Below are 24,048 nucleotides of genomic sequence, written 5' to 3' on the forward strand. Positions count from 1 at the left end.
AGGGGGCGGCCAGGCAGGTGTGCGGGCTTTGGGAAGGGCCCGCCTCCCCTGCGTCGTGACACAGGGCACTCGGGCCCTCTCCCGCTGGTACCCGGCTTCCCTTCTGTCTGCTGCTTGACCTGTCGCCCCGTCGACAGCACCAGATGCAGGAAAACACCCTCTCTGCACAGGAAGGAAGTCACAGAAGTAACTATTCAGTAGCCGAGCGTTTCCCACCTGGACGATCTGGTGGGCAATGGAAGGAAAAGGCCTGTACCCAGAGCTCACGGGCCACGTCACAGGGCCCAGTGAGTGCCACGGTGCGGGGCACAGAAGGCCACAGAGGCACGGCCCCTGCCACCGTAGGGCGGACCTCACGAGCGGCCCGCGTCTTTCTTGCCGCGGACGCTGTCCTGAGTGGTGCAAGGACAGGCTGAGGCAGAGCGTCAGGGGCTCCGGCAGATGTCCTTTTCCACCTTCTCTGTAAAGCCGTAAAGGTAACAGGGCTCACATCCCCCGGTGAGGTTAGACACCTGCCACAACCGCCCCCACCCCTGACCTGGGACACAGCCCTCTGGGCCTCGGCCCACGCCCTGGGGACCGCAGGACCGATGGCCGGGTGCACTGAGCCCCGCGCTGGGGGGGGAGCAGGTCCGCGTGCTTACAGCCGCTCCCGTCAACTCCCCACTCTCGGTCTGGTGGGTTCATGTTCGAGGTTTGCGGTCTTCCCTCTGTTCTCTGTTTAACAGCCAGGCCGGATTGCGAAGGTGACGAGGGATTTCTGAGTCACTAAAATGACTATTCTGTGATTCTCGAGCTGGCGGGGTGGGGGTGCCGCCACGGCTGGGGGGCGGGGGCCCCGCCGCGCCCCGATGGGTTCGGCAGGGACCTCCTGGTCCCTTTCCTGCTCCTCGCCGGGGCTGGCGGAAGACCCATTTGGGGCCGTGGGCATGATTCAATCAGTGCTCTCCTTTCCTCTGAGACTGGGTCTCCGTGGAGCATATCCAGAGGGAGCGCACGAGGTCGCTGCATTCAGAGTTCAGGAGAAGAAGGCGGCCTTTGGCCTTGGGGTCAGTTTCTTGATAGAGACAAAAACAGGCCTCATTTGAAAAAAGATGCTTAGTTGAACGTGTGGTTGAACGTGAGAAAGCGTCAGGGAAGAAACCATGTTCCCCGAGCTCTTGGAGCCCAGAAGTGAGTCCCGTGGGTGTGCGTTTCTCCAAACGCCTCACATTCCGCTTTGCCCTCGAGTGACTGCGTGCGGGACGCAGGGCCTTCTCGGGGTCACACAGCGCCGCCCCCCGCGCCCCTGAGAGGCGGTGGCTCCCCCAGAAAAGGGGTCAGGGCAGCTGTGCGCGCAGATGCTGAGGGGATCGTGAGCCGCTTATTTTCGGCACCGCAACTCTCTGCGGGTCCCAAGAGGCAGAGCTAAGAGGAAGCCCGGCCACGTGGCCGCCAGTCCCCACCGGGCCCCCCGACCCACGGTCCCCACCGGGCCCCCCGACCCACAGCCCCACTGCTAGCTTGGCTTAAAGCAAAGAACGTCTCCTCCCAGCCCCCCTGCAAGCCGCCTTTGTGATACCTCAGCCTCGAAGCAATATTTACTGAGAAGAATGTAAGTGTGTCCGCGTGCCCGTGTGGGGCCGCCCTCCAGACGCGCCTCCACAGGGGTGGCCGCGCCCGCAGTCTCTCGCAGGGTGTCTGTCCCTCGTTTTCAGCTTGTTTTCCAGTTTTATACGGTCCTTTCCTTCTACGCATTCTGTCCCGAGGCCTCGCCGCCCGCGTTAGGTTTTAAATGCTCAGGACCTGGCCGGGTGGGTCCTCGGCAGCCCCAGGAGCTGGCCGAGGTCTCCACTGTTGTCCCTGGTGCCGGCTCCAGGACGGGACTTTGTGACGCAGCCACAGGCGCGTTCTCCAAACTGAAATAACACAGGCCCGCTTGCCCGGCTGCGTTTAAGGAAAATCGTTTTCCTCCTGCATTGAGCGAGGCCACCGCCTGTCCCGCAGAGTCCTCAGGGGCCCCAGGCCGTGTGGGGCCGTCTCTGCCAAGGCGCTCGGCAACCCCGGCTCGGCCCTGCGGCCACTTGGAGGTTTGCTCCACGACCTGCCTCTCCACCGTGTCCTAGGAGGTCCTCGCAGAGGCACCAGGGCCCCAGGAAGAAAATAGGGGTGCTGCCTGTGCCCGCTACCCCCAGGAGGGGGGACACAGGACAGCTAAACGGAGGTCGGACGTCCGCAGGATCACTTCTGCGAGCCTGACGGACCCCACGGTGCCTCCGCCACGTAAGAGCGAGTGTCCGTGCCGGCTGCTTGCGGGAGGCCCGGCTCCCGTCTAGAAAACGACCCCTGCCTCCACCCCCAGGCAGGCCTGGTCCCCGGGACGCTGGAGCGCAGCCAACTAGTGGTTGGAGGCCCTCCTGCCGGTCGCTCCCAATCGGGGCTTCCTCTGAAGCTTTGCCCGTCGCCCGGGGCTGAGGCTGCACTGCATTGCTACACAGGATTGGGAGGAAATTCTTTGCATTAGTGAGGCTTGGGGACCCCGTCTCTTTCAGTTCTCCTAACCGCTGGTTTTGGCCGTGAGGATTCAGCAAAGAGTGAACGGAGCAGTGACTTCATTTCTGGGCATGTCTGTCCCCGTTCCTGGCACCTGCTGGCATCTGGGTGCACTGGGGAACGTGAGGGGCAGGCCCCGGGGGCCGGCGGGAGGCAGAGCTGCGTCCGCCACTCCCTCCGCACGTTCTGGTCTCGTCCCAGGCGGGCCGGCGAGTCTCCAGGCGGCTCTCTCCTCTTTGCTCCAACCCAGGTATTTTAGGACTCAGATGATAATTGGAAGAATTCTGACTTATTCTCTTCGGGAATCTCTTCTGGAATAGTTTGCTCATTTGATTCATCTAAATATTTATTGGTGGTCTACTCCACGTCAGAAACAGTAGAAAGTGCTGGGGAGGCCAGGCCCGGGAGGGATGTGGCCGTGTAGACAGGCCACGTGCCCTGGGCTGCCGTTACATCGTCTGGCACGTTGCACAATGTTTTCCTTAGCTGCAGTGGCAGGGCTGTTCCTCTGAGCTGTCTCCCAGAGTCCTGAGGCGCCCAGTGACCTGTCGCCCTGAGCCAGCTGGCCGCACTGCAAAAGGGCCTTGACTCGGGTGGGTTTTCCCCGCACAAAGTTAACCGGCGTGAAGGATGTCAACCTGTGCCTGCTGCCTCTTAAGCTCATCACGTCTAAGTTTCTGTGTTAGCTGACCCAGATTCCTCCTCCTCTCCTTTTTTTAATCCACAAATACGGGAGTTAAAATCAAGCATTTTGAATTTGGCCCTTCTCTGCTTCCCTCCCAGCTCCCTGCCCGGAAGGCTTTCTGGATACCCGGATACTTAATTTACGCGGCTCAGTCTGTATTTCAGGATGGGGTGAAGGAGGAATAAGACAAAGGTGGGACCCAGACTCTCGCCCGGATCAGCCCCGCAAACCCCGTGCCCGCAGCACGGCCCGCATGATGAGGGATTAAACCAGTACAGAGGCTTGTTACCTTCCCTGTAAAGTGACTTGGGGGGGGCGGGTGTTGGGGGTGAGTGCACGCGTGAGCGTGTTTGTACAGTGGCTGTCTGAAGTATCTTTTCACCGTATGTTTCATCATCAGTGCTTGAAAAGCGGTGGTTGCCCACGCAGTGGAGACTTGGGTTCTGGCACGCTGGACGGGAAAGTGGCTTGTGCTGCAGGGCTCGGCTCCCTGGGCCCGCGGCGGGCGTCCGTCTGCGGGAAGCCCTCCCGGGAGGGACCCAGATGCCCCGGCAGGTGGCAGGTGGCAGACGGCCCGCGGTCCCGTCCGCTCCCGTCCTCGGAAAGACGAGAGGCCCACCTCGCTGGGCCTGCCTGCGTTTTCGTTTCAAATGGGATACAGTATTTTTTTAATAAGGAGCCATACTTTTTTTTTTTTTAAAGTTTGAGATCTGAATGTGATTTCTAATTGTATCAGACGTTAATGTTTTAAAGCTATAACAAAGTTGCAAATTTCTACTTTTTGTTTTCCATTTATTTTAACTGTCCTTTTATCTATTAAATTGTTGTATGTGGATGGGGAAGTTCTGTTTCTCCCCTTAGCATTTGTTTCTATAACCAGAAATAAAATTATATATTACAGAAGTGACCCGGGGCTCTGTGTGGTCCTTGTGAGTGACTGCTGAGGGACAGACGGGTGGACACCCAGCCACTGTCTGCTCCCTGGCACGGGGCGGGGTTGGGGGGGGGGGGTGCCTGACCCCAGGGGGCCGTTCCTGGGGAAGGTGTGTTTTCTCCCACTGTGCCCGGTAGCCCTTTCCCGGGAAGAAGCCAACGGACAGGTGCCTGTGATTTCCTGGCCTGGCCTGGGCCCCGGGGAGTCCCCTGAGTGTGCGTGTTTGCAGCTCCAGGGACGGGAGGACAAGTCACATCTGCCCCTGGACGGAGAGGGGCCGGCGGAGCCTCCACCGGCTCCCAGGCACCGACCGCGAAGCTGGGGAAGCCCACCGACGCCCGTAGCCGCCTCGCGGGTGGGCCCTCGCACCCACCAGGGGCGGAGCCTGGACAGACTTGGGTTCACAGTTCAGCGGGGGGGGGGGGGGGGGCTTCCGCCTCCAAGAAGCCCTGTTTCTTCATCTGCAAAATGGGGGCCCCTGCCTCACAGTGTTCTGTGCATTAAAGGCCATCGTGCACGTCAGCTGCGGTGAGAGCCCCCCCCTTTGCAGAGCCCGGCCGGGTTTACGATTTCAGCCGTCGTAAGAAGGGTGCCAGTCCTGACTTGGGATTTCATAGAAACGTGCATTTGTCACAGACGCATCTTTGGTCAAGGTTCCCCAGCGTTTGTGCACGTGACCCCGTCACCTCGCCGAGCCAAACAACTGGCCTCTCTCGGGTTTTGCGGTGGCCTGCGGTTGTAACTGAAGCTTGAACCCTGCTTTCCTTCACCTTACCCCACCGCCACCGCGAGATGCTAACTGTAAGCCTGAGCTGAACCTTAACAGAGTCGGGACACTTCAGGATTTTAGCCGAATGACGAGCAAGATGAGAATAAGCCCTGTGAGCTGCGCTGGCTAGTTAGCGTCCTTCTGAAACGTGTAGCTTTTTAAGTCTCGGTTTGTTTTTCTTTAAGTTTTTTAAAATTGATTTATTGGGGGAAATAGAAGGGGAGAGGGGGAGAGAGAGAAAATCCTAAGCAGGCACTGCACCGTCCGTGCAGAGCCCCACGTGGGGCTCCAACTCCCAAACCGTGAGATCGTGACCTGAGTCAAAATCAACAGTCGGACGCTTAACCGACTGATGCACCCAGGCGCCCCAAGTTTCAGTTTTGATCAAGACGACCATTTCTCACTAGTAAGACCTTAAGATGCCAGTCTACACAAATGGAAACGTTGTTGTAAGAAGCAGTCAAATATCACCCTTGGGAAGGTGCTTGGGGTGTGTGTGCGCGGAGAGGGAGGGAATGGCCCCGGCACACGGCCAAGCTCTCGGTGCAGGCGAAGCCGCTTCGTGAAGCGGGGTGCATTCCAAAGCCCGCGGGCGCACCCCCCGCAGACGACAGACTGCGTCCCGGCTGCGTGCACAACCGCCAGAATCCGGAAACCAACCGAGTCATTCTTCGCCGACGGTAGAACGGCGAGCGGCGACCCGCCCTGCAGTCACACGCCGAACACAACATGGCTCGAGACCGCCACACGGACGCCTCTCGGGGCGTCGGGCTGAGCCACGGCGAAGGCTAAACGCCGTCGGCTGGCACGTGTAGGAAGCGTGAGCAGGCGACACTAAGGCACAGTGACAAAAGCGAGGCACCGCAAGCCAGTGGGGCGGTGGCCGTGCGGCCTCACATTGGTGTGCGGGGTCCGCTCGTGAGAGCCGCCTGCCACACCTCCGGGAATTTTGTGAGCCCGTTGCTAAAGCCATCAGTAAAAATTTTAATTCTCTAAATTACATTGGAAACAAAGGTAGTGAGTACTCGACTCGTCACTCGCTGCTACCTGTCCCTGTGTTCCTGGGCCACCCCCACCCATGGCGTCTGTACAGCGGGCGGACCGTCCAACCGTAACTGGCTCCCCCGGCTGCCCAGTGACGTCGCGTTGGCAGCTTGGAATTCTGCCATTTGGGGAGTATTTACACCACGGAAACTATCAAACGCTACGAGTCAGCCCCTGTGCCCCCCAACGAGCTAGCTGAACGTTTACTTTCGTACCACTGAATGATAGAAATGAGAGAGCTCGTTGAGTTCACTCAGAATTGGTGTTCCTCGTATGTTTTACCTCAATAAACATTTTTTTAAGCTATGAAATTAGTACTTGAACTCCTTTCTAGGTCTCCAATTTTGTAGGTCTAAATGCCGTTAACCTTTGAATTTTAAATTTTTTTCACGTTTATTCATGTTTTGAGAGACAGAGACAGTGCGAGCAGGGGAGGGGCAGAGAGAGAGGGAGACAGAATCGGAAGCGGGCTCCAGGCTCCGAGCTGTCAGCACAGAGCCCGACGTGGGGACTCGAACCATGGACCACGAGATCGTGACCTGAGCCGAAGTCAGACATTTAACTGCCCGAGCCGCCCAGGCTCCCCAGTGCCATTAACCTTTGGGCCTGATGTCTATGCGGTGGCCCAATGAGCCAGTAAACTCGCACCAAAACCACGGGTCATTAGTGAGCTATCCGCCGGTATTTTCACACCCAACTTCCTGTGCGTTCGTGATTCCAGGGCTGGGGCTCTGCAGACCCGGCCCCGCGGCGCCAGCCTCTCCCTTCAACACGGAACACGGGTGCTCCCGCAAGGCGGGAGGGTGCTTCCTGCTCCTGGCCGCTTCCTGCAGCAAACGCTCCAGCAACGGCAGGGCAGTGGATTGCAGTTAGATTTTGCAGCCCGGCCCGGGGCCGGCCGCCCGCAGGTGCCTCCTCCCCTCCAGGCTCTGGGACCCCCCCTCCCCGCCCCACCTGCTGCCCATTCCGCACTCCCGGCAGCAGCTGCGACTCCCCGTGCCTACGGGATCGAACAGAACAGCCAGGTGCTTCTCGCCCGACTGGCCCCGACCTGTGCCAGCTGGGCCGAGTCCGTGCCTGCCCCGCGCGCAGGCTCAGCGGCTCTCAGGACTTGACCTCCACGGCCCCGCCTTCTCCCAGACGCTACTTCTCTGGCCCTTCCTCTGCAGGCAGCGCACAGTGTGGCTGCCCCGGGGACCCCCCCCCCCGCTGGTTCCGAGCGCCTCTCCGCTGACAGGTGTGTGACCTTGGGCGCCTTCCCCAGTTTCAGCTTCAGTCCACCCATCCTTCAAATGGTGGTAATAAAACCGCTCGAGCTGTCCCCCGGTTCGAGGAGATCACTGACCTGCGGTGCTGGGCATGTGGCAGGCCTCCCGTAAAGACCGCCCAGGACAGACTCCCTTCGCCAGCTCCCTTCCTCGTCACTCTGCGGCCCCGTCTCCAGGTCCCCGGCACCAGCCGCCCTCAGCACCTCCTGGGTGCCGGCGCGGCATCTCAGACCGCCACGTCCGGGATTCTGGCAGGTGAGTGCCTGGCTGGTCCTCCCTCCGCCCCCTCTCCGGCATCAGGTGTGTCCTTCCTGCTCATCCCTCAGAGGCCCCCCTGCCCCACCACCCTGCCCAGACACCCGACTTCCCACAGCGCCCTGCTTTCACTCAGCCTTTTCTTCCCTCCATAGCACTTACCACTGCTAGGCAGCTGTGCATTTGCATAGTCGATCATTGCCCACCTGCTGACTGTAAGTTGGGGGGGGGGCGGGGTAAGGCCCCCCCTCCCCTGTTCCCTTGTTCTCCAGAACCTGAAACACTAGCACAGTGAAGGGACTCAGTCATTGCTCGCTCGTTGAATGAATGACTCCCCAAACTCCTCCTCTTCTGCCCCAATCCCAAGGGAATGGCACCTCCCGGAAAGCCAGAATCCTGCTGTTGCCGTGATTTTTCCCTGTTCGCCCTCCTGTCCCCAAATCCGTCCCCAGGTCCTACAAATCCTCCCCGTGAACGGTTGCTGAAACGGCCTACTTGCCATCCTGGTGGCCTTTGCCTCACTCGGGCGACCTCCCTGTCTCCTGGGCCACCCCATCCACTCTCTATCCTGCTGCCCGACATCAGTCCCCCCTCAGGTGCAGCAAGCCCCAGGAAGTAGGCCTGCGCCTCCCCACCCCTAGGCCCGAGGGCCTCTGGGATCACGTTGGGCTCCAGTCCCTCTGGAAACCCTTTCCGCCAGCACCCTGCCTGCCCAGCCCAGCATTCCCCACCCACCATGGTCACCGCCCAGGGCATCGCCCTGAGCCTCCACCCAGTCTGCGGGTGGGAATACTGTGGCCACACCTCCCCCAGAACTACTCCTCTCTAGGCCTGCTGCCCGCAGCCCGGGGTTGTGGTGGGCATCGAGTAAGACTTTCTAAAGCACCACGAGAGCCTAGATCGGTGCCACACAGAGGGGAGCCTCAGAAGAAAACACTGCTGAGGCGTTCGGCTGTTCCCTGCAAACTGCCACACGCCGCAGTTTCTTTCACGTTTCAGGTCCTAGTGAGCGGCGGACCCGCAGAAGGCGGTGTCGTCTGTGGTCAGGTAACCACTTACAAGTGGGACAATGGCGCTGCGGCCGGAGGCAGGCCGCCTCCTAACGGCACCGCGCACCCGGAATACATCGGGGAGGACCTGGGGCCTTGAGGTGCTGAAGTCACGGGGTGCTGGGGGTTGCGGGGTCGCGGGGAAGGGGCGAGGTTCCGGGGTCTCGGGGCCCCAGGTCTCAAGGTTCCGGGGTCCGCAGCCCACTGAGGCAACCACGAACCCACCTGGGCCCGTGGCGCGAGCGCTGACGGCCCCGCCCCCTCGGACTTGCTCCACCAAAGCCCATTGGTCGGCGGCCTGTCCGCCCCGCCCACGTGACGCGACACGTGACGCGACCCGGAAGTGGCGGGCCGCGGGCCGGGCTGCGGGCGGGGCTCCCGGAGTCGCCGGTGTTGGCGGCGGCGGCGACATGTTCACGGCGGGGGCCGAGAGTCTGCTCCACCAGGCCAGGTGCCCCGACCTTTCCCTGGGGGCTCTTGGCGGGGGGGGGAGGGGTTGTCTCAGGCGACCCGTGCGTGGCGACTCCAAGCAGCCCTCCTGGACCCGCTCTAGCGACCAGGGGGACGGGGAGGCCACGCCGTCCAAGTCTGGGGTTGGGGGCCCGGGATGGGGCCCCGCGGACTGGCGAAGGCTTGTGGGTGAGAGCCACCCCCGCCCCACGCCCAGCAGGAAGTGGGACAGCCAGAAGCTCCCACATGCTTTGGGGTCAGGAGCACAGAGCCACCCAGAGGCTGGAGAGCCTGGTGAGACTGAGCCACAGCAGCGAGCACAAGCGCCAGGCTCAGGAGTTTGATACCATCCGAGGGGTGGGGGAGCCAAGGGAGGATTTTGCGATTTAGAAAGACGCCTTCCTGCGGAGGGATTAGATAAGTGGAGAAATTACCCACCTGCTTCTGGCCCCCAGCTGGCCCTGGATCGCCACTAACTCATCGGTAGCCCTTTGCCCACCAACTAACCAGTCATGAGACAAAGCAGAAAGGGGGCCAGGGCTAAAACGCCACCATCATCAGATGGTGTAAGACTTGAAGCTACTTGTATCCAAAAAAACGCCCGTGGTCAACTTTTTTTAAAAAACCCCCAAACTCGAACTGGCGCTGGACCGATTGGTGGGAAGGATTAGGATCGCTGAAGCCGCTGTAATTTAGTGAAGTGAGATCTTGAATGTATATTAGGTTCTAAAGGCTGTGAACGGGGCAAAAATATGTGGCCAAAATGACCCTGCTGGGAAAGTGCCTCATCGATTTGTGGCCCCGTCTGTGTCTCCATCACTGTTGGGCAGATACTCCAATATTCAAGTTCCAATGTTACAGTTCTTGCTCACTTGAATTTAGGGGTTGTAGGAAGTGAAAATAGGTATCTTTAAATACCAGCCTCTCCCTCAAGATGCAACATGGCCACGCCCACGTTCTTGCTAGACGACACTAAGAGCAGACACCCACTCAGAACTTCAGTGGGTTTACTTCTCCCAACTCCCCTCTGCTCCTGGTCATAAATTTCGTGGAATGAAAGGCAGGATGACTAGCCCTCACCATCTAAATATTTCTCTCTCGCGCTGACTTGGCGGGTGAGTGTGGGTGGTTTGAAGGTAGAGTGCGGTTCAATATCCAAAAGTGAAATACACGTGTGATGCAATTCATCTCTCTCAGCGTTTGAGGAAAGCTAGTCCCTATCAGGTGTCACTGGTTTTCACTGTTTGGCTCTAATGAAGCCTATGATTTGGGGGAGCACTTTAAGTTGCTGATGTCCGGGAGTTAGGATTTGGAGTGACTTTTTGTTTCTGAATTCTTCAGAGCTGGAAAGCAAGGGTGGAAAAAGCGGCCAGGAGCATCGCTTGTGAGCTGAAGACTGAGCGAAGGACAGGGGCTCTGAGAACGGGTGTGCAGAGTGCAGCAAGTCAGGGGGCAGTTCCAGGAGCTCCAGCCAACTGGAGGCTCTGCATGAGGAAATAACCAGCAAGGGATAAAGTCAGGGGTATTTCAGGCAGAAGGTCCATGCCCGGGGCGGGGGCAAGAGCAGGGGAAACAGAACTGTGGGATTCTTAGACCAACTAAGGAAGGCCAGGGACCCTCTACTCATTGTTAGGGTCGGTAGGAGCTTGGCTCTGATGGCCCTGGGGAGCCACTGAGGGGTTGGAGCAGACTGGGTTTTAGAAAGCATCCTGCAACATGGGGAACATGCTGGAAAGGATTCATTTGGGAGGAGGAGCCTCCCATGTTATTTTGAGACGGTCTGGTAGCTTCAGTCCCATTAACCCGGTTAGAAACGACCTGGCCCGGCCTCTTGTCTTTCTGTGTCCTCCCCCCACAGCGCCGGTTACGTGGTAGGTCAGCGAATCCGACTCTGGCTACGTCAAAGGGAAACAAAAATGAAAATGGGCTGGGAGGTGAGAGGGAGACCTGAAGTGGTGGCAGATTCATTGAGATTTATCCGCCAGCCTCCAAGTAAGAACAGGAAAGATGAGATGCAGCCCCAGGACCCCAGGACCCCAGCTCCCGATGTCTGCTTAACCTTCTCATCAGCCCGAGTCTGGAGATGCCCCATCTGTAGTGGTTCAAATTTCCAGACTCTCCCGAATTCGAGCATCTCATGGGTCCAGCGGGGATTCGGTGGCCTTTAGTCATGGCTCGGGGAAAGATGGGGCCCTTCTCCAAGACCCCCCCCTCCCAGCCACCCTGGAGGTCCCTAGGACTTCGTCTCCTTGGCATGTTATCTTCTCTTAGCTTCTGGACTGAAACAGAACTTAAAACCGGCTTTCCATTTTGAGACTTTGTTCAAAGTCTTACCACTTGTCAACGCTCAACAGATACTATTTTTAACCAGGCAGATTAAACCCTGGAATAAGAAGGTGTATGTAGCAGGCATACCTTACGTGTCACTACACTTGTCCTTTAATACATGAGATTCTGCTCTTGTCCCAGAAGGTCAAGGCTCGTTGAGCGGATCTTTTGAAAAGCAACTTACTTCGAACTAAACCTCCCTCAATACGGATTCCTAAAACCAATCGGTTTTAGTTCTTCCGCTCCTGGGACAACCAAATCCGAATGCGTGTGGTCTCTATTGGGGCTTGCTGTCCGGAGTGGTGGTCTCCCCACGGCCCTGCCCGCCAGGGGAGGGGGGAGGGGACCCGGTGATGGCTGGCCCCCAGGGAGGGAGGGAGGAACCAGGCCGGGTAATCAGGTGGGTCCCCACGAGAGGCAGAGGTGCCCCGGGACGGTAGAATCGCTCTCCCGCCCACACCCGGCCTACCCTGCTCGATGGACGTTTCCTCCCGTGCGAGAGCTGCTCTGTCCATGGTTCAGGGCAGCACACCAGGTGGCTGACCTCGCTCTCTGCTCAGGGACATCCGGGACGAGGAGCTGAAGAAGTTCTGTTCCCGGGTCGTTAACCTGCTGCAGAAGGACGAGCTGGGGCCCGACGCCGTGGACGCCCTGCAGAGGCTCTTCCTCATCGTGTCAGCCACAAAATACAAGAGGAAGTGAGTGTGATGGTCTCTGGGGTGCTGCGGGCCCCGGGCCAGGCACCCAACACGAGAGGCCGCAGGCGGATACCCGCCAGCGCGGGGCAGCTTGGCGCAAACGTACGCGTTTGGCGCTTGAGTCTTACGTCCACTTGAGCCAGTGCTGAAGGCCCTCGGATCCAGAACGTTCTCTCTGCCTGCCAGACGGTCCGGGGCGGTGGCCCCACGGGGGCTCCTGTTGGGACATGGCCCCTGCTCACACGGCCTTGCCCCCCCACCCCAGGCTGGAGGACACCTGCGTGCACCTGCTGCAGGCCACCCTGTGCTCGCCCAAGTGCCCCGAGCAGCTCCAGCTCCTGTGCGCTTCCATCCTGAGAGAGATGTCGCCCCGCGACGACCTGAGCCTGTCCTGTGACCACATCCAGAGCACCCGGCAGCTGAGTCTGGTGGCCTCTGTGCTCTTGGCCCAGGTAACGTGGCCGTCCCTGCTTAAGTGGGCCTCCCTGCCCTAGGTCACCCTGGGGTGCTGGCGCACGGCCCCTCTGCGGGCACTGACCTGCAGCACAGGCGGGCTCGGCTTGGCCTCCCCCTCCATTCGGCCATGTTTCCAGCTGTCGCTCGTGTACCAGTCCTCCGACACCTGTGTGCTTGTAGAAGCGACAGAAACACCTATCTCTCCTCATCCCCCTGCCTCCCCCCGTTCCTCCTGCCTCCCCACTCACCCACCTACCGCCTCCCCCTGCCTCTCCCCATTGCCTCCCCCTCCTGCCTCCCCACCCCCCTGCTCCCCCTGCCTCCCCCCCCACCTCCTGCTTCCCCCCACCGCTGCCTCCCCACCCCCCCACCTACCGCTTTCTCTTGCCTCCCCGCCCCCACTCCTATCTACCCCCATTTCCTCCTGTCTCCTCTCGTCTCTGGGGAAGCAGCAGGGCTCTGTGAAGGCCATTCCAGGCCCCTGTCCTAGACACGGGTAAAAGGTGACGTCACCGAAGGAACGATGCTAGTAGAGCAGCAGCCTTCAGAACCAGACGGTCCTTTTCCAGAAGTTTTCAGACCAAAATGACTTGTCGCTCTCACGCCAACGTAAGTCACTGCTTTCCGGTCCACCTGTGTTCTGTTTGAAGGGTGACCCGAAGGGGGAGGTCAGGAGCGTGGGCCAGCGTGTCTTCAGGATCCTCGAGAGCCGGCAGCCCGAGGGGCCCAGTCCCAGGCACCTGCTCCCAGTCGTGTCCAAGATCACCCACCTCGCCCCACACACCCTCCACGAAGGTATTCGTCCTCCCTGAGAGGCCCGTGCGGGCGGCGCAGAGGGAGGCGGTCCGGGGTGGCCTGGGGCACAGCACCCTGTCGGGAGCAGCTGCTTGTTTTCTAGAAAGACCTACGAGTGCCCTTGCAGCCCGCATCTGGGGATTTACGTATTTCCCACCTGTTATCCCCGCTCCCCCCCCACCCCTGACCCATAGACCAGACCAACCAGCTCAGCAAGCGGCTGGTGGACTGGCTCCGCTACGCCAGCGTCCAGCAAGGGGTGGCGCACACTTCCGGAGGCTTCTTCTCCACACCCAGAGCCCGGCAGGTGAGCCTGGGGACTCCCACCGTTCCTGTCCCTGGGCGGCCCCGGGCCACGTTGGCCGGCCTCGCCCGCAGGGTCCCTTCAGCTCCTCCCGTCTTTCCACCCGCCTTGGTTCCAGAATGATCCCTCTTTGTCTCCACTTGGGTGAGGGAGTTTTGGGTCTCGCAGGGTCACGGCCCCCCAGACCGGGACGTCGTGTGCCAAACGCGCTGGCGAGCATCGCTTACCTGCCGGGGCCGCGTCCACTCGGGCGCTAGCGTTTATGCATCTCCCGGGGGCCGCCCCCGCTTCTCGAGCGTGGACGGCCACACCCGGTGTGAAGGCGGGGCTCCCTCCCGCTCCCGTGTGGTCTCCGCCCTCCCCAGCCCGGGTCCCCACAGCGCTGCCCATCCTTCCTTGCCTCCCGCAGCCTGGCCCTGTCACCGAGGTGGATGGGGCGGTGGCCACGGATTTCTTCACGGTGCTGTCCACGGGCCAGCACTTCACAGAGGACCAGTGGCTGAACGTGCAGGCCTTCTCCATGCTGCGGGCCTGGCTGCTGCACAGCGACCCCGAGGGCCCCAGCACCCCGGATGCAGGTGGGACGTGGTGGGGGAGCCACGGGAAGGGGGGCCTGGGGGAGGCTCCAGGCGGCGCCGGCAGCCCCGGCCGAGCCTCAGCGGCACCAAGAGGCCCTGCCCGGTCTGGGGCCGGGATCCGGAGTGATCACGGAGGGCGGGCGTCATCAGGGTGTCCGGAGAGCTCCCCCCAGCCCCTTCTCCTCTGCGGTCTGACCGGTGGTGTAGACCGGCTGGACTTACGGGCGGGGACACCTCCGCTCCACGGGGGCGTCTGCTGAGGGTGAGACCGGCCCCGGTGACTTTCACGCCCCCGGACGGGCTGGCCTGGGCGCCCTTCGAGTGCCTCGTTGTCTTTTCCAGACGACAGGTCGGAGCTGGAGGGCTCCACGCTGTCCGTGCTGTCGGCCGGCTCCACCGCCGGCCGCCTGCTGCCCCCGCGGGAGCGGCTGCGGGAGAAAGCCTTCGAGTACTGTCAGCGCCTGGTGGAGCAGAGCACCCGGCGTGAGTCGCGGGGCCGCGTCCCAGGCTGCTCGTGGGGCACGCGGGGCAGCCGCTTTTTCCCGGGGGGCTTTGTGTTCCAGACGTAGACCCCGGGGAGCCGGGCAGTGGACAGAAGCTGTCCCCGGCCCTCCCGGGCGTCTGTCCCAATGTCTCGTCCACCCCGGGGGCCGCTCTCTGTTCCCGGATGGCTCCTCTCCTCGAGCTTCCAGAACAGTGCACCCCTCGTTCACTGTTGGGACGCTGACAGAGACGGGGGGATCGTCTTCCTTCTGCAGGAGCCCTGAGGAAGGGGGACTCAGACCTACAGAAAGCTGTAAGTGCGGGGCGGGCGGGGCACGCGGGGCTCCCCAGCTCCACCCGAGCCCATCCCGTGTCCCTGCGTCCCTACAGTGCCTGGTGGAGGCCGTGCTGGTGCTGGACGTGATCTGCAGGCAGGACCCCTCCTTCCTGTACCGCACCCTGTCCTGCCTGAAGGCCCTGCACGCGCGCCTCTGCGGGGACCCGGCCCGGGTGCGGACGCTGCTGCCCATCGCGCAGTTCTTCCTGAACCACGGTGAGCCTCCGCCTTGAGCCTGGGCTCCCGGGGGCTGCCCGGAGAACCTTCCGGTTCCCGGCCTGGGACAGCCTGTCTCTTCTCCGCTCTCTGAGGGACTGTGAGCAGCAGGTAGTGTCGTTTTTCGGCGGGTCGATGTAGCGAATGAAAAGGTAGCGACTTTACGCTGACCTCGGAACTCCTGGCCGTGAGGGTTCACCGGAGTTTCGTGGAAGGGGCCGTGGAACCCAGTACCTTCCAAAGAACGTTCTGCATCACGTCCCTCAGAGGGATCGGTCTGTAACCAGAAACTCTCGGGAAGAGCTGAACATAGTTCAGCCGGTTTTTCTCATGCGGGGTGGACACCCCAGAGCCCCTGGTGTCCCGGAGACACGTGTGGCCTCGGAGGCTTGGCCCGTGACCCCGAGGGACCCCAGCCAGCAGCAGAGGTGGGGACGCACCTGCCAGGGCCCCGGCCCTGACCTTGCTGGTGCCTTTCAGGGGAGGCGGCCGCGGTGGACTCGGAAGCCATCCTCCGGCACCTGCTCACCAGGACCCCCTCCGAGTTCTTCCACAGCCCCATGCTGGCCTTTGAGCTCACGTGCTTCTGCAGAGACAACCTTCCCCTGTTTGGCAGGAACCTGGACATTCTCAAACGGAGCTTCCCCAACCTCTTCAAGGCACGTGTTGTCGTCCTCGGCCAGAGCCAGGGGCTGGGGGCCGGTGGGGGGTATAGGGTGGAGGGTGAACCGTGGGGCGGCCTGGGGGTCCGTGCGTCACACGGAAACAGCACCTATGCCAGCGGGGAGAGCCCTGTGCTGACCCCCTTCAGAGGAACAGGGGGCCTGACGGCGGTTTATTCTCACGGGTTTCTCCAGATGGTCACATCCGGTCAGCCCTTCACCCAGGAGCCTTGCCTGCTGTGCCCAGCCCTTTGGTGCTGTTGACTTCCGATGTCTTTTGTGACCGGTCATGGTCACTGCGTGGCCTTTGCAAATTCAGCTAGAGACACCGTCCTTTCATTAGAGGGGGAAAAAAAGAACACGGCAGGTGGAAAGAGATGACGTTGATTGTCGGGAGAAAGCGAACGCAGAATCAGAGCAGGGACAGAGGGCAAACAGGCCGGAGTGTCTCAGGCTCCAGGATCACAGGAGGGACCCTCACCCCTGCCAATGGGCAACCCGGGACCCAGGCGCCCTCCCTCTGCGGCGGCCCGTGGGCTCCCAGACGACGGCCCTGCTGCTGGGCTGTGCACCCCACACGGGCCCTCCCGTTCCCATCGAGCCGCCTCGCTTGTCCCTGCAGCTCCTGGCCTGGAACAGCCCGCCGCTCACGGCCGAGTTTGTGGCTCTGCTGCCGTCGCTGGTGGACGCGGACACAGCCGTGGAGGTGCTTCATGCGCTGCTGGACCTGCCCTGTCTGACTGCGGCCTTGGACCTTCAGCTCAGGTGAGCCCCGGGGGCGTGCCTCGGCCCCTCCCCGCCCCCGCTGCTCTGCCCCGATGACAGCGCCTCCCTCTGGCTCTTTGCCTCCCGTCGTCGGCGCCTTCCCCGGGCCCTGGAGCCCCCAGCCCGTTTCTCGCAGGTGGAGCCTCGCCCTGCAGACACCGTGCCCCCGGCCTGCTCCCGTCACCCTGAGGCCCGCTGGCTCGGGTGCGGTGATATCCCGGAGACGTCTGCTCTGTCTTTCCACGAGCTAAGCCCGGCCTCAGGCACCCGCTTGTTCACAGGTTGTCGCCAGCCACATCCGAGAGGCCGCTGTGGGACCCCTCCCTCAAGATCCCCAGCTGCCTGGAGGCCTCCCGGGACCCCCAGTTCCAGGGTCTTCTCCAGTACCTGTTGCGTGCCACGGCCAGCGGGACCACGGAGAGGTGGGGGGACTCTGGGGTGCGGCACCGAGGCCTTGGGACCTGCTGTGTGTGGCCAGAGCCTGCTCCAGGGATGGTGGGACCCTGCTTCTGCCCCTGGGCCTTGTGCCTCCTGCCCCGCCACCCTGCAGTGGCCACATCATGGGTGCTCCCTGGATGGGCCTCGTGCTCAGCTCCCTGCCGGCTCCCTGGGTCAGTCTTCGTGACCCTGTGAGGTACGTGCCGTGGAGATTCCGTTGCACAGATGGAGAAACTGAGGCATAGCACGCCCCAGGAGGAGGAGCCTGGGGACCAGAACAGGGCATCCTGACTGCAGATCCCTCGCAGCTTGGCCCCAGTCCAGCCCTCCCTGTGTTCCATCCTGGTGCCGGGGGCAGAGCTGCGGTAGAAGACGCTCGTGGTGACACGTGCCCTGCTCCGAGGAGGCCGGTGTCACAGAACGTGGCCCGGGCCGTGGCGCTCTGACCGCCGTCTCTTCCCTCAGGCCCCGGCCCACCGTTCATGCGTTGAGGGCGTGTGTGTGGGCTCTGGGGAGCGTGTGGGCGGAGACTCAATGGGCCACGCTGTGTCCTCCAGGTTGGGGCCACTCCACCGGCTGCTGCAGCCCCTGGCCAGCTGCGCCCGTGTGGTCCAGTGCGCCCAGGCCGTGCCCACCTTGCTTGAGGCCTTCTTCTCAGCGGCGACCCAGGTGAGCCTCACACACCCGCGGCCCCGGGGCAGCCCGGAGGGAGGACGGGCTGCACACGCGCCCAGGGATGGCATCCTCGCGACGGACTTCTGCAGAGCCTGCCTCAGCCAGAGTCACGGGGAAGGGTGGGAGCCGCGGTGGGGCCCGTCCTCCTCCCCAGAACGGGGGCCCTGGGACCTGCCCGGGACTGGCGCACACGGCTGGGACCGGAGCGGAGCGTGGCGTGAGGTGATGTCACCGGGACCGGGACTGAGTCGGTCTCTCCCTTCTGGCCCCCAGTTTGCCGACGGGGCCCTGACCAAACAGCTGGCGCTGCTGCTCCTGGAGAGAAGTGACTCCCTCTTTCAGGTGCCGCAGTACGAGGCCCACGTGCACAGGTGGGCCCGCACCCCGCACCCCACGGCTTGAGTGTCCCCTCTCAGGTCCCAGCTCCGGGTCCCCGCTCCCCCTGTGGCTGACCTCCTTCCAGCTGCCACCTAGCGTCACCCCCAGGCCCAGCTACCGGGCCAGCGCTGCGTCCCTGTGTCCGTCCCTCCCCCCAGGTCTGTGATCTCCGTGCTGGCCCAGGTCCCTCTCCATGGAGCCCTCTGGGCAGCCCGTTCTCCGTTCGGAGGGCCCGATGCACACGGGCCTGTGCCCAGGCCGCTCGCCAGCCCCGGCCTCCTCCCCGGGGGTGGAGGGGCTGCGGGTTCCTTTAGGGGCCAGAACTATCTGCACCCCGACCTGGTGCTCAGAGCCTTCCGTTTTGTCCCCTGGCTGTGGTTCTGGGTGAGGGGCCGCGGCCTGGGGGCGGCCACGGCCCACCTGGGTCCTCCCCGGGCAGGGTGCTGAGCTCACGGTTCCTGGCCCTGTGCGCGCTGCACCCGTCACTGGTGGTGGAGCTGGCGAAGGAGCTGCTGGAGTTCGTGGGGAGCGTGAGCGGGATCCAGGGCCGAGGGGCCATGCTCGCCTCCGTGGTAAGGCCGGCCTCCCTGCCAGCACCCCCGCTCCCGAGGCGGGCGGCCCGCAGGAGGCTGAGGTCTGTCCCTACCCAGGTGTGGGCCATCGGCGAGTACCTGTCCGTGTCGTGGGACCGGCGGTGCACTGTGGAGCAGATCAACAGGTTCTTCGAGGCCCTGGAGGCCGTGCTGTTCGAGGTCACCCAGTCCCGCCCGTCGGCCGCCCTCCCCAGGTGTCCCCCGCAGGTCGTCACCGTGCTCATGACCACGCTGACGAAGCTGGCCTCCCGGAGCCAAGACCTGATTCCCAGGTATGGTCGCGGCCGGACAGGGAAACCCGCAGGCTTCCCGTGGGGAAGGGAATGGGCCCCGGATGCCTGCCCGGTCCCCGATGTCTGCTCTGCGGGGGGGAAGGCTGCTGGCGTCGCCGCCTCGCTTCTCCAGCTCGAGCCCCACGAGCTGGGGGCCCCGTTCCACGTGCAGGGCACGTCTGCAGCGGACCCGGGTCCCTTCATCCTCAGGGTCTCTCTGTTCCTGTCGAAGATGAGGACCCCGGCCCAGAGCCCAGCCCCGAGCTCCACGAGCTGCGAGGAGGACGCGGGAGCCGTGCGCACACGGGCTGCTGAGCTGCTGACCTTGCTGAAGATGCCCAGCGTGGCCCAGTTCGTGCTCACGCCCAGCACGGAGGTGTCCGAGCCCCGCTACCACCGCGACGCCAACACGGCCCTGCCCCTGGCCCTGCGCACCGTCAGCCGCCTGGTGGAGAAGGAGACGGGCCTCCTGCCGGGGTGAAGGGACAGTGACGAAGAGCCCGGCGTGAGGGCCGGGCCTCGGCTTCCGTGATCAGAGGGGACGTGAGGAGGCCCGGGTGGGTCTGGGTCCCTCAGTGCTTGCCAGGACCGTCACGTCCTCAGTCGGTGGCTCTTTGTGTCTCTCTCCAACCCTGGTGGGCCGTGTGGTAACACAGGTATGATTTGGGGCTGGATGGCATCTGCTTGGTCTGTTTCGGGCTGTTCCTGGTTTGGGGCAAGAAAAGGTACAGCAAAAATAAACCTCTTTCCGCAAGTATCTGTGTGCACAAGGCAGGGGCTGTGCGCTTTCCTCCACCCAGGGGGGCAGGGCCAGAAGTGGGGGTGCACTGCTGGTCTGCGAGACCTGGCCCTGGGGACCCTCGTGCAGCTACACCAGACACCGGAGGCCGTTCCTGCCTGCTCCGTCCCCACAACGTCCCGGAGGTCCCAGAAAGAACCGCCCAAATACCGGCAGGGAGGAAGCAGGGTGACCCAGAAGTGCAGCTGCCCCCGGAAGGGCCTCGGCTCCGCGTCCTTTGTCGCCCGCCTCCTGCTAGATGGGCCCTGGGGCCCCTGCCAGGTGGGCTGCAGGTGCTGCGACTTCAGGCCTACAGCCTCCTGCCGTTAAGAGGGGGCTCCGGCCGTGGTTCCCGGGGACCCTGACGCCCGCCTGCTGCTCGGAGCCTTAGAGCAAGTGGGGGAGACACGCTGGGTGTGGTGGGGCGAGAAACTGCCCCCAGCCTCGGCGCCTCCTGCCCCCGCGCCGCTGAGGTCAGCTTCCCACCTCGCACACCAGCTCCCTAGGCTGCTCCCCAGCTCCACCCGGTGCGAGGGGGCCCCCGGGCCACCAGGTGGCGCTGCTGCTGCGCGAGTCTCCGGGCCAGCCCCGCCCCCGACTCCGGCCACGCCCCCAGGCCCGGCCCCGGCTCGGCTCCGCCTTCACCACGCCCCCAGGCCCGGACCCTGCCGGTTGGCCGCTCAGGCACCTGCAGAAACGGCAGCCGCGGAGGTGGGTGGACGCCGGGCGGGGGGGTCCCGGACCCGGGACTGGCCGGGCAAGGGGTGCCCGCTTCTCCGACAGTCGGCCTCAGGATGACTTCCGGCAGGCGACAGGTGACGCGCCCTCGGAGCAGAGCGCCGGGTATCGGGGCGGGGCGCGCCAAGGGACACCCTGGTCCTCCCGGGATGGGGCAGACCCGGCTTTGCTGCTCCCCGCACCCCTCACCGACCCCGCGTGAGCCGCGAGCTCCAGGCCGGGGTCCGCGGACCTCTCCCTGTCCCGCGCCGACCCCACGTGGGCCTCGAGCTCCAGGACGGAAGGCCAGGGTTGAGAATATATGTTTTAGAGAAAAGTATTATTTTTGCAAGGTGCCTGCGGTGCCATCGTCAGCGCGCAGCTCGTCCGCACACAGTGTGGGTCCCAAACCTGCGTACTAACTAGTTGGTGAGCGCAGACTTGGAGGAGATGGGTTCCCTGCTGCACACAGAGCTCAGGCAACCCAGACATTGCTTTCGCGTGTTCTCGGCTGGGTGGACTGTTGCGGTGCCTAAGCGTCTGGAGACAAACTACCCGAGTACCGATCCCGGCTGGCTCTGGAGGGGCACGCTGACTCGGTGGCCTCGATTTCTCGTTCCCCTGGGTTTGGGGTCCATACCCACACCCTTGGTGTGGCCTGATTGGGAGTGGGGGGTGGGCCTCAGGTGGCCCGCTGATTGTGGGCTTGGCGGTGCCACCCGCTTTGGCGGACAGACTGGGGGCAGGAGTGATGGGGGATGAAATGTGCTTGGGAGCTGGGCTCGGCCTCTTGGCTTTTGCTTTGCAAGGAGAACGTTCCTGGCTGGTCTGTTGGTCTAAGGGCGGGAGAAGCGTGGGGCAGACCTGGACACCACCTGGAGTGGGGAAGTACCTCCGGCTGAGAGTCGGTGCCGTTGTTTGGAGACACGGAGCTCTGTCATTTGTTCCCCCAGAGCGTTATTGGGGTAACGGCTAGAGACAGAGAAAATCGGTCTTCCTGCACACGTTTCCTCGTCTGGAAAACGTGTTGATCGTCCCACCGCGGGGTGGCTGGGAGCAGTTCGTGAGCTATTGTGTGTAACGGGCCCGGGGAGCTCAGCCTGCCGTGAGCTCTGCTTTCGTCGCCTCTCCCCGGGCACCAGCCCCTGGGGGCCTTGAGGTATGTGGGCCCCGGCGACGTGGCTCCACGCTCCGTCACCTCCTCTGCACAGAGCAGTGAGGAACCGAGACCTGTAATCCGGCCGGCCGTAGGCTGCCGCTGGCCTCTCTGAACTGGTGCCCTTGTTGCAATTCGGGGCTCTCAGAATTGATCTCTTGGGTTCAATCATACGTTTCAAATGTTTTTTGTCTAGAGAGCACGCAAGCGGGGTAGAAAGGCAGAATTTTAGGCAGGCTCCATGTGTAGCACAGAGTCCAATGCGGGGTCCGATCCCCTGACCCTGGGATCGCCACCTGAGCCGAAACCGAGTTGGACACGAAAACGATGGAGCCACCCGGGTGCCCCTAGGATGAAACTCGTGCAAGTACATCTTACCCGGCGTCTGGGGCACTCAGTAGAGGGTGGTGCTTCCAACCAGGCGGAATCTCGGAGCCTCACGTTGAAAGGGCCCGGGGTTAGATGCAAGCGCGCCTGTCTTCTGCGCCCACCAGAGGGCAGCAGGGAGCCGCGCCAGACCTAGGACACCACTCGGGTGGCCGTGCACCCTCCAGAAGACCCCTTTCCACGTGAAGGGCGGGTCTGCCACTGACCCGCCAGAAACCCCTTCTCCCCCAGGTGTCTGTTCCTGTCAAAGATGAGGACCCGGGCCCAGAGCCCAGCCTTGACTTGTGAGGACGACACGGGAGCCATGGGTACACTGGCCGCAGGACCCTGCTAAAGACGCCCGGCGTGGACGTGTCGGAGCCACGCTATTACCGCGACGCGAACCCGGCCTCGCCCCCGCACGCGCTCGGCCGCCTGGTAGCCAAGGAGGTGAGTTCCCTGTCGGGAAGGGACGGTGACCAGGTGGACACCAGCCCCGCAGCAGATTAAGAGCTTGGTACGAGGGTCGAGCCTCAGTTTCCACAATCCGAGGAGAAACTGGGAGGGGTCGTGAGGTGTGGGGAGGAGATCGGGGTACTCAGGGTGGGTAAAGCCCCTCACTGTAACTTTCTCAGGGAGGTTCTAGACCATTTCCTGGACGGGTGCCGAGCCTGTGATTACCAGGAGGGCCCCGCACCGGCGTGCCCACTGCCCCCTCCCCTCCGCTAGTTTCTGGGCAGGGTGGGGGGCAGACAGACTCCCTTAAAACCGCGATCCCGTGTCCTCCCAGGGGCTCTCCCAAGCTGGCGGGGAGGGGGGAGGCCCTGGGGACCCCAGCACGGCACCCCCCCTGGCTGCACGCAGCACCAGCCTCTCAGAGTACGAAAGATAGTTTATTGAATCTATACTTTTCTGTTAAAATTTTCAAACATAAAAGCTCTGTAACAAACGTCACAACTTCGTATCGTCTGTCATATAAATAAAATATACACTAAGATGTACATTATCCACGGCAGGGGACGCGACCACACCGCACGGCCGCCACAGCTGTCCCTCCAGCCCGCCCTAGGGAGGTGGGGTGCGGAAGCGGATCTTCTTGGCCGTCTCCACGTCAGATTTGGCAACCAGAAAGCGCATCTTCTTTCCTCCGTGTCGGATCAGGTCCACAGCCCTGAAAGCCGGCCAGGGGAGACGCGTGGTGTGGCCGACTCGCCACGGGTCCAGCCGCGGGGTGCGTGGGGCTCCCGGGGCGCCTGGGTTGGGGACCCCCCCGCCACCCCGAGGGGCCCCGCTGGGGCTGCCGTGTTGTCAGAGGTCGCAGAGTGGGCTGGGGACCGAGCCCACACGCTCTCTCGTCTAAGACGGGGGCCGGGGCTAAGGGGCCCGGGCTCCCCTAACGGCTGGGCGGCCCGGTCCGGGCCCGAGGGCAGGCGAACCTCAGGTAGCTGACGCCCATCAGGCTGCTGCCGTTCACCTCGAGGATGCGGTCGCCCAGGGCCAGCCGGCCGTCGGCTGCCGCGGGGCTGCCTGGGAGCAGCGTCTGGATGTAGAGCCCGGGGGCGCCCAGCGGCGTGTGCTGCGGGCCAAGTAGCAGCTCAGGGCTGGGTGGGCCCCGGGTGGGGGGCGGGCGCTCTCGTGGCCTCCGGCGTGTCCGTACGGGCAACACCGGACAGCACCCACCCCCCACCCAGGCCCGGTACCCTGAGGTCTGAGGACAGAGGGGACACGGCCGGCCGGGGAAGCGGCTGCCGCACGGGCCCTTCTCTCAAGCGCCACCGAGCTGCCCCACCGAGCCCGGTCCCGAGCCCGCGGCCCTTCCTGCCCTGCCCCGCCCGCCCGTGGTCTCCCAGTGACCGCGCGAGCCGTGGGCCCGCGTGGGGCGGTCCTGAGCAGGAGGAGCCCTGGGGGCCGCTCACCATCCCGTCGATCAGGCCCATCCCCAGGCCGGAGGGACCCCGCTCCAGCTCTACCACGAACACGTAGCAGAAGTCCTCGGCGCTGGAGCTGCGGCTGGAGAGGGCTGGCGGGGGCTCGTCCGCCGGAGCCACGCCGTCTCCTGGGCAGGTG

The 24,048-nt window shown here is 63.1% G+C and overlaps 2 protein-coding genes and 1 long non-coding RNA gene across 4 annotated transcripts in view; 2 read left to right on the forward strand and 1 right to left on the reverse strand.

Moving 5' to 3' along the window:
• Positions 1-7,323: 7,323 nt before the first annotated feature.
• On the forward strand, positions 7,324-19,721 carry AP5Z1 (adaptor related protein complex 5 subunit zeta 1). Of its 2 annotated transcripts, none has more exons than XM_047089248.1 (17): positions 7,324-7,487; positions 11,875-12,012; positions 12,278-12,464; positions 13,119-13,263; positions 13,458-13,570; positions 13,977-14,145; positions 14,488-14,628; positions 14,904-14,941; positions 15,019-15,181; positions 15,662-15,840; positions 16,466-16,608; positions 16,890-17,030; positions 17,604-17,715; positions 17,995-18,092; positions 18,539-18,671; positions 18,750-18,964; positions 19,175-19,721. In XM_047089248.1, exons 1-17 carry the CDS (start codon positions 7,324-7,326, stop codon positions 19,443-19,445), a joined length of 2,550 nt encoding a protein of 849 aa, XP_046945204.1. In that variant the 3' UTR covers positions 19,446-19,721. The 2 variants fall into 2 exon arrangements, with proteins under 2 accessions (XP_046945204.1, XP_046945203.1); XM_047089247.1 differs by lacking the exon at positions 7,324-7,487 and adding an exon at positions 8,906-8,987.
• Positions 19,722-20,480: 759 nt separating this feature from the next.
• On the forward strand, positions 20,481-23,805 carry LOC124519242 (uncharacterized). The gene is made up of 3 exons (XR_006964065.1): positions 20,481-20,557; positions 22,234-22,431; positions 22,998-23,805. It is a non-coding gene; the product is annotated as an uncharacterized LOC124519242 (long non-coding RNA).
• Positions 22,924-24,048, reverse strand: part of RADIL (Rap associating with DIL domain) — an 87,956-nt gene continuing 86,831 nt past the window's right edge. The window contains exons 14-16 of the mRNA XM_047089346.1: positions 23,898-24,037; positions 23,418-23,557; positions 22,924-23,152 (exon numbers count right to left, since the gene is read on the reverse strand). Of these exons, the coding sequence (XP_046945302.1) occupies positions 23,047-23,152; positions 23,418-23,557; positions 23,898-24,037 (386 nt within the window). The 3' untranslated portion in view covers positions 22,924-23,046. The remainder of the gene's footprint in view (positions 23,153-23,417; positions 23,558-23,897; positions 24,038-24,048) is intronic.

This window comes from Lynx rufus, unplaced genomic scaffold (genome assembly GCF_022079265.1).
Source record: "Lynx rufus isolate CCGP_SWC_20201006 ecotype Redwood Valley unplaced genomic scaffold, mLynRuf1.p SCAF_27, whole genome shotgun sequence".
In the NCBI taxonomy this organism is placed as follows: Eukaryota; Metazoa; Chordata; class Mammalia; order Carnivora; family Felidae; genus Lynx; species Lynx rufus.

What these genes read in the sequence shown, in the direction of transcription:
- AP5Z1 (XM_047089248.1), top strand. Translation starts at nt 7,324, where the DNA reads ATGTGGCAGGCCTCCCGTAAAGACCGCCCAGGACAGACTCCCTTCGCC. An exon ending in GCCACAAAATACAAGAGGAA is followed by an intron (nt 12,013 to 12,277) that starts GTGAGTGTGATG and finishes CCCCCACCCCAG; the next exon opens with GCTGGAGGACACCTGCGTGC. An exon ending in TCTTCTCAGCGGCGACCCAG is followed by an intron (nt 17,716 to 17,994) that starts GTGAGCCTCACA and finishes TCTGGCCCCCAG; the next exon opens with TTTGCCGACGGGGCCCTGAC.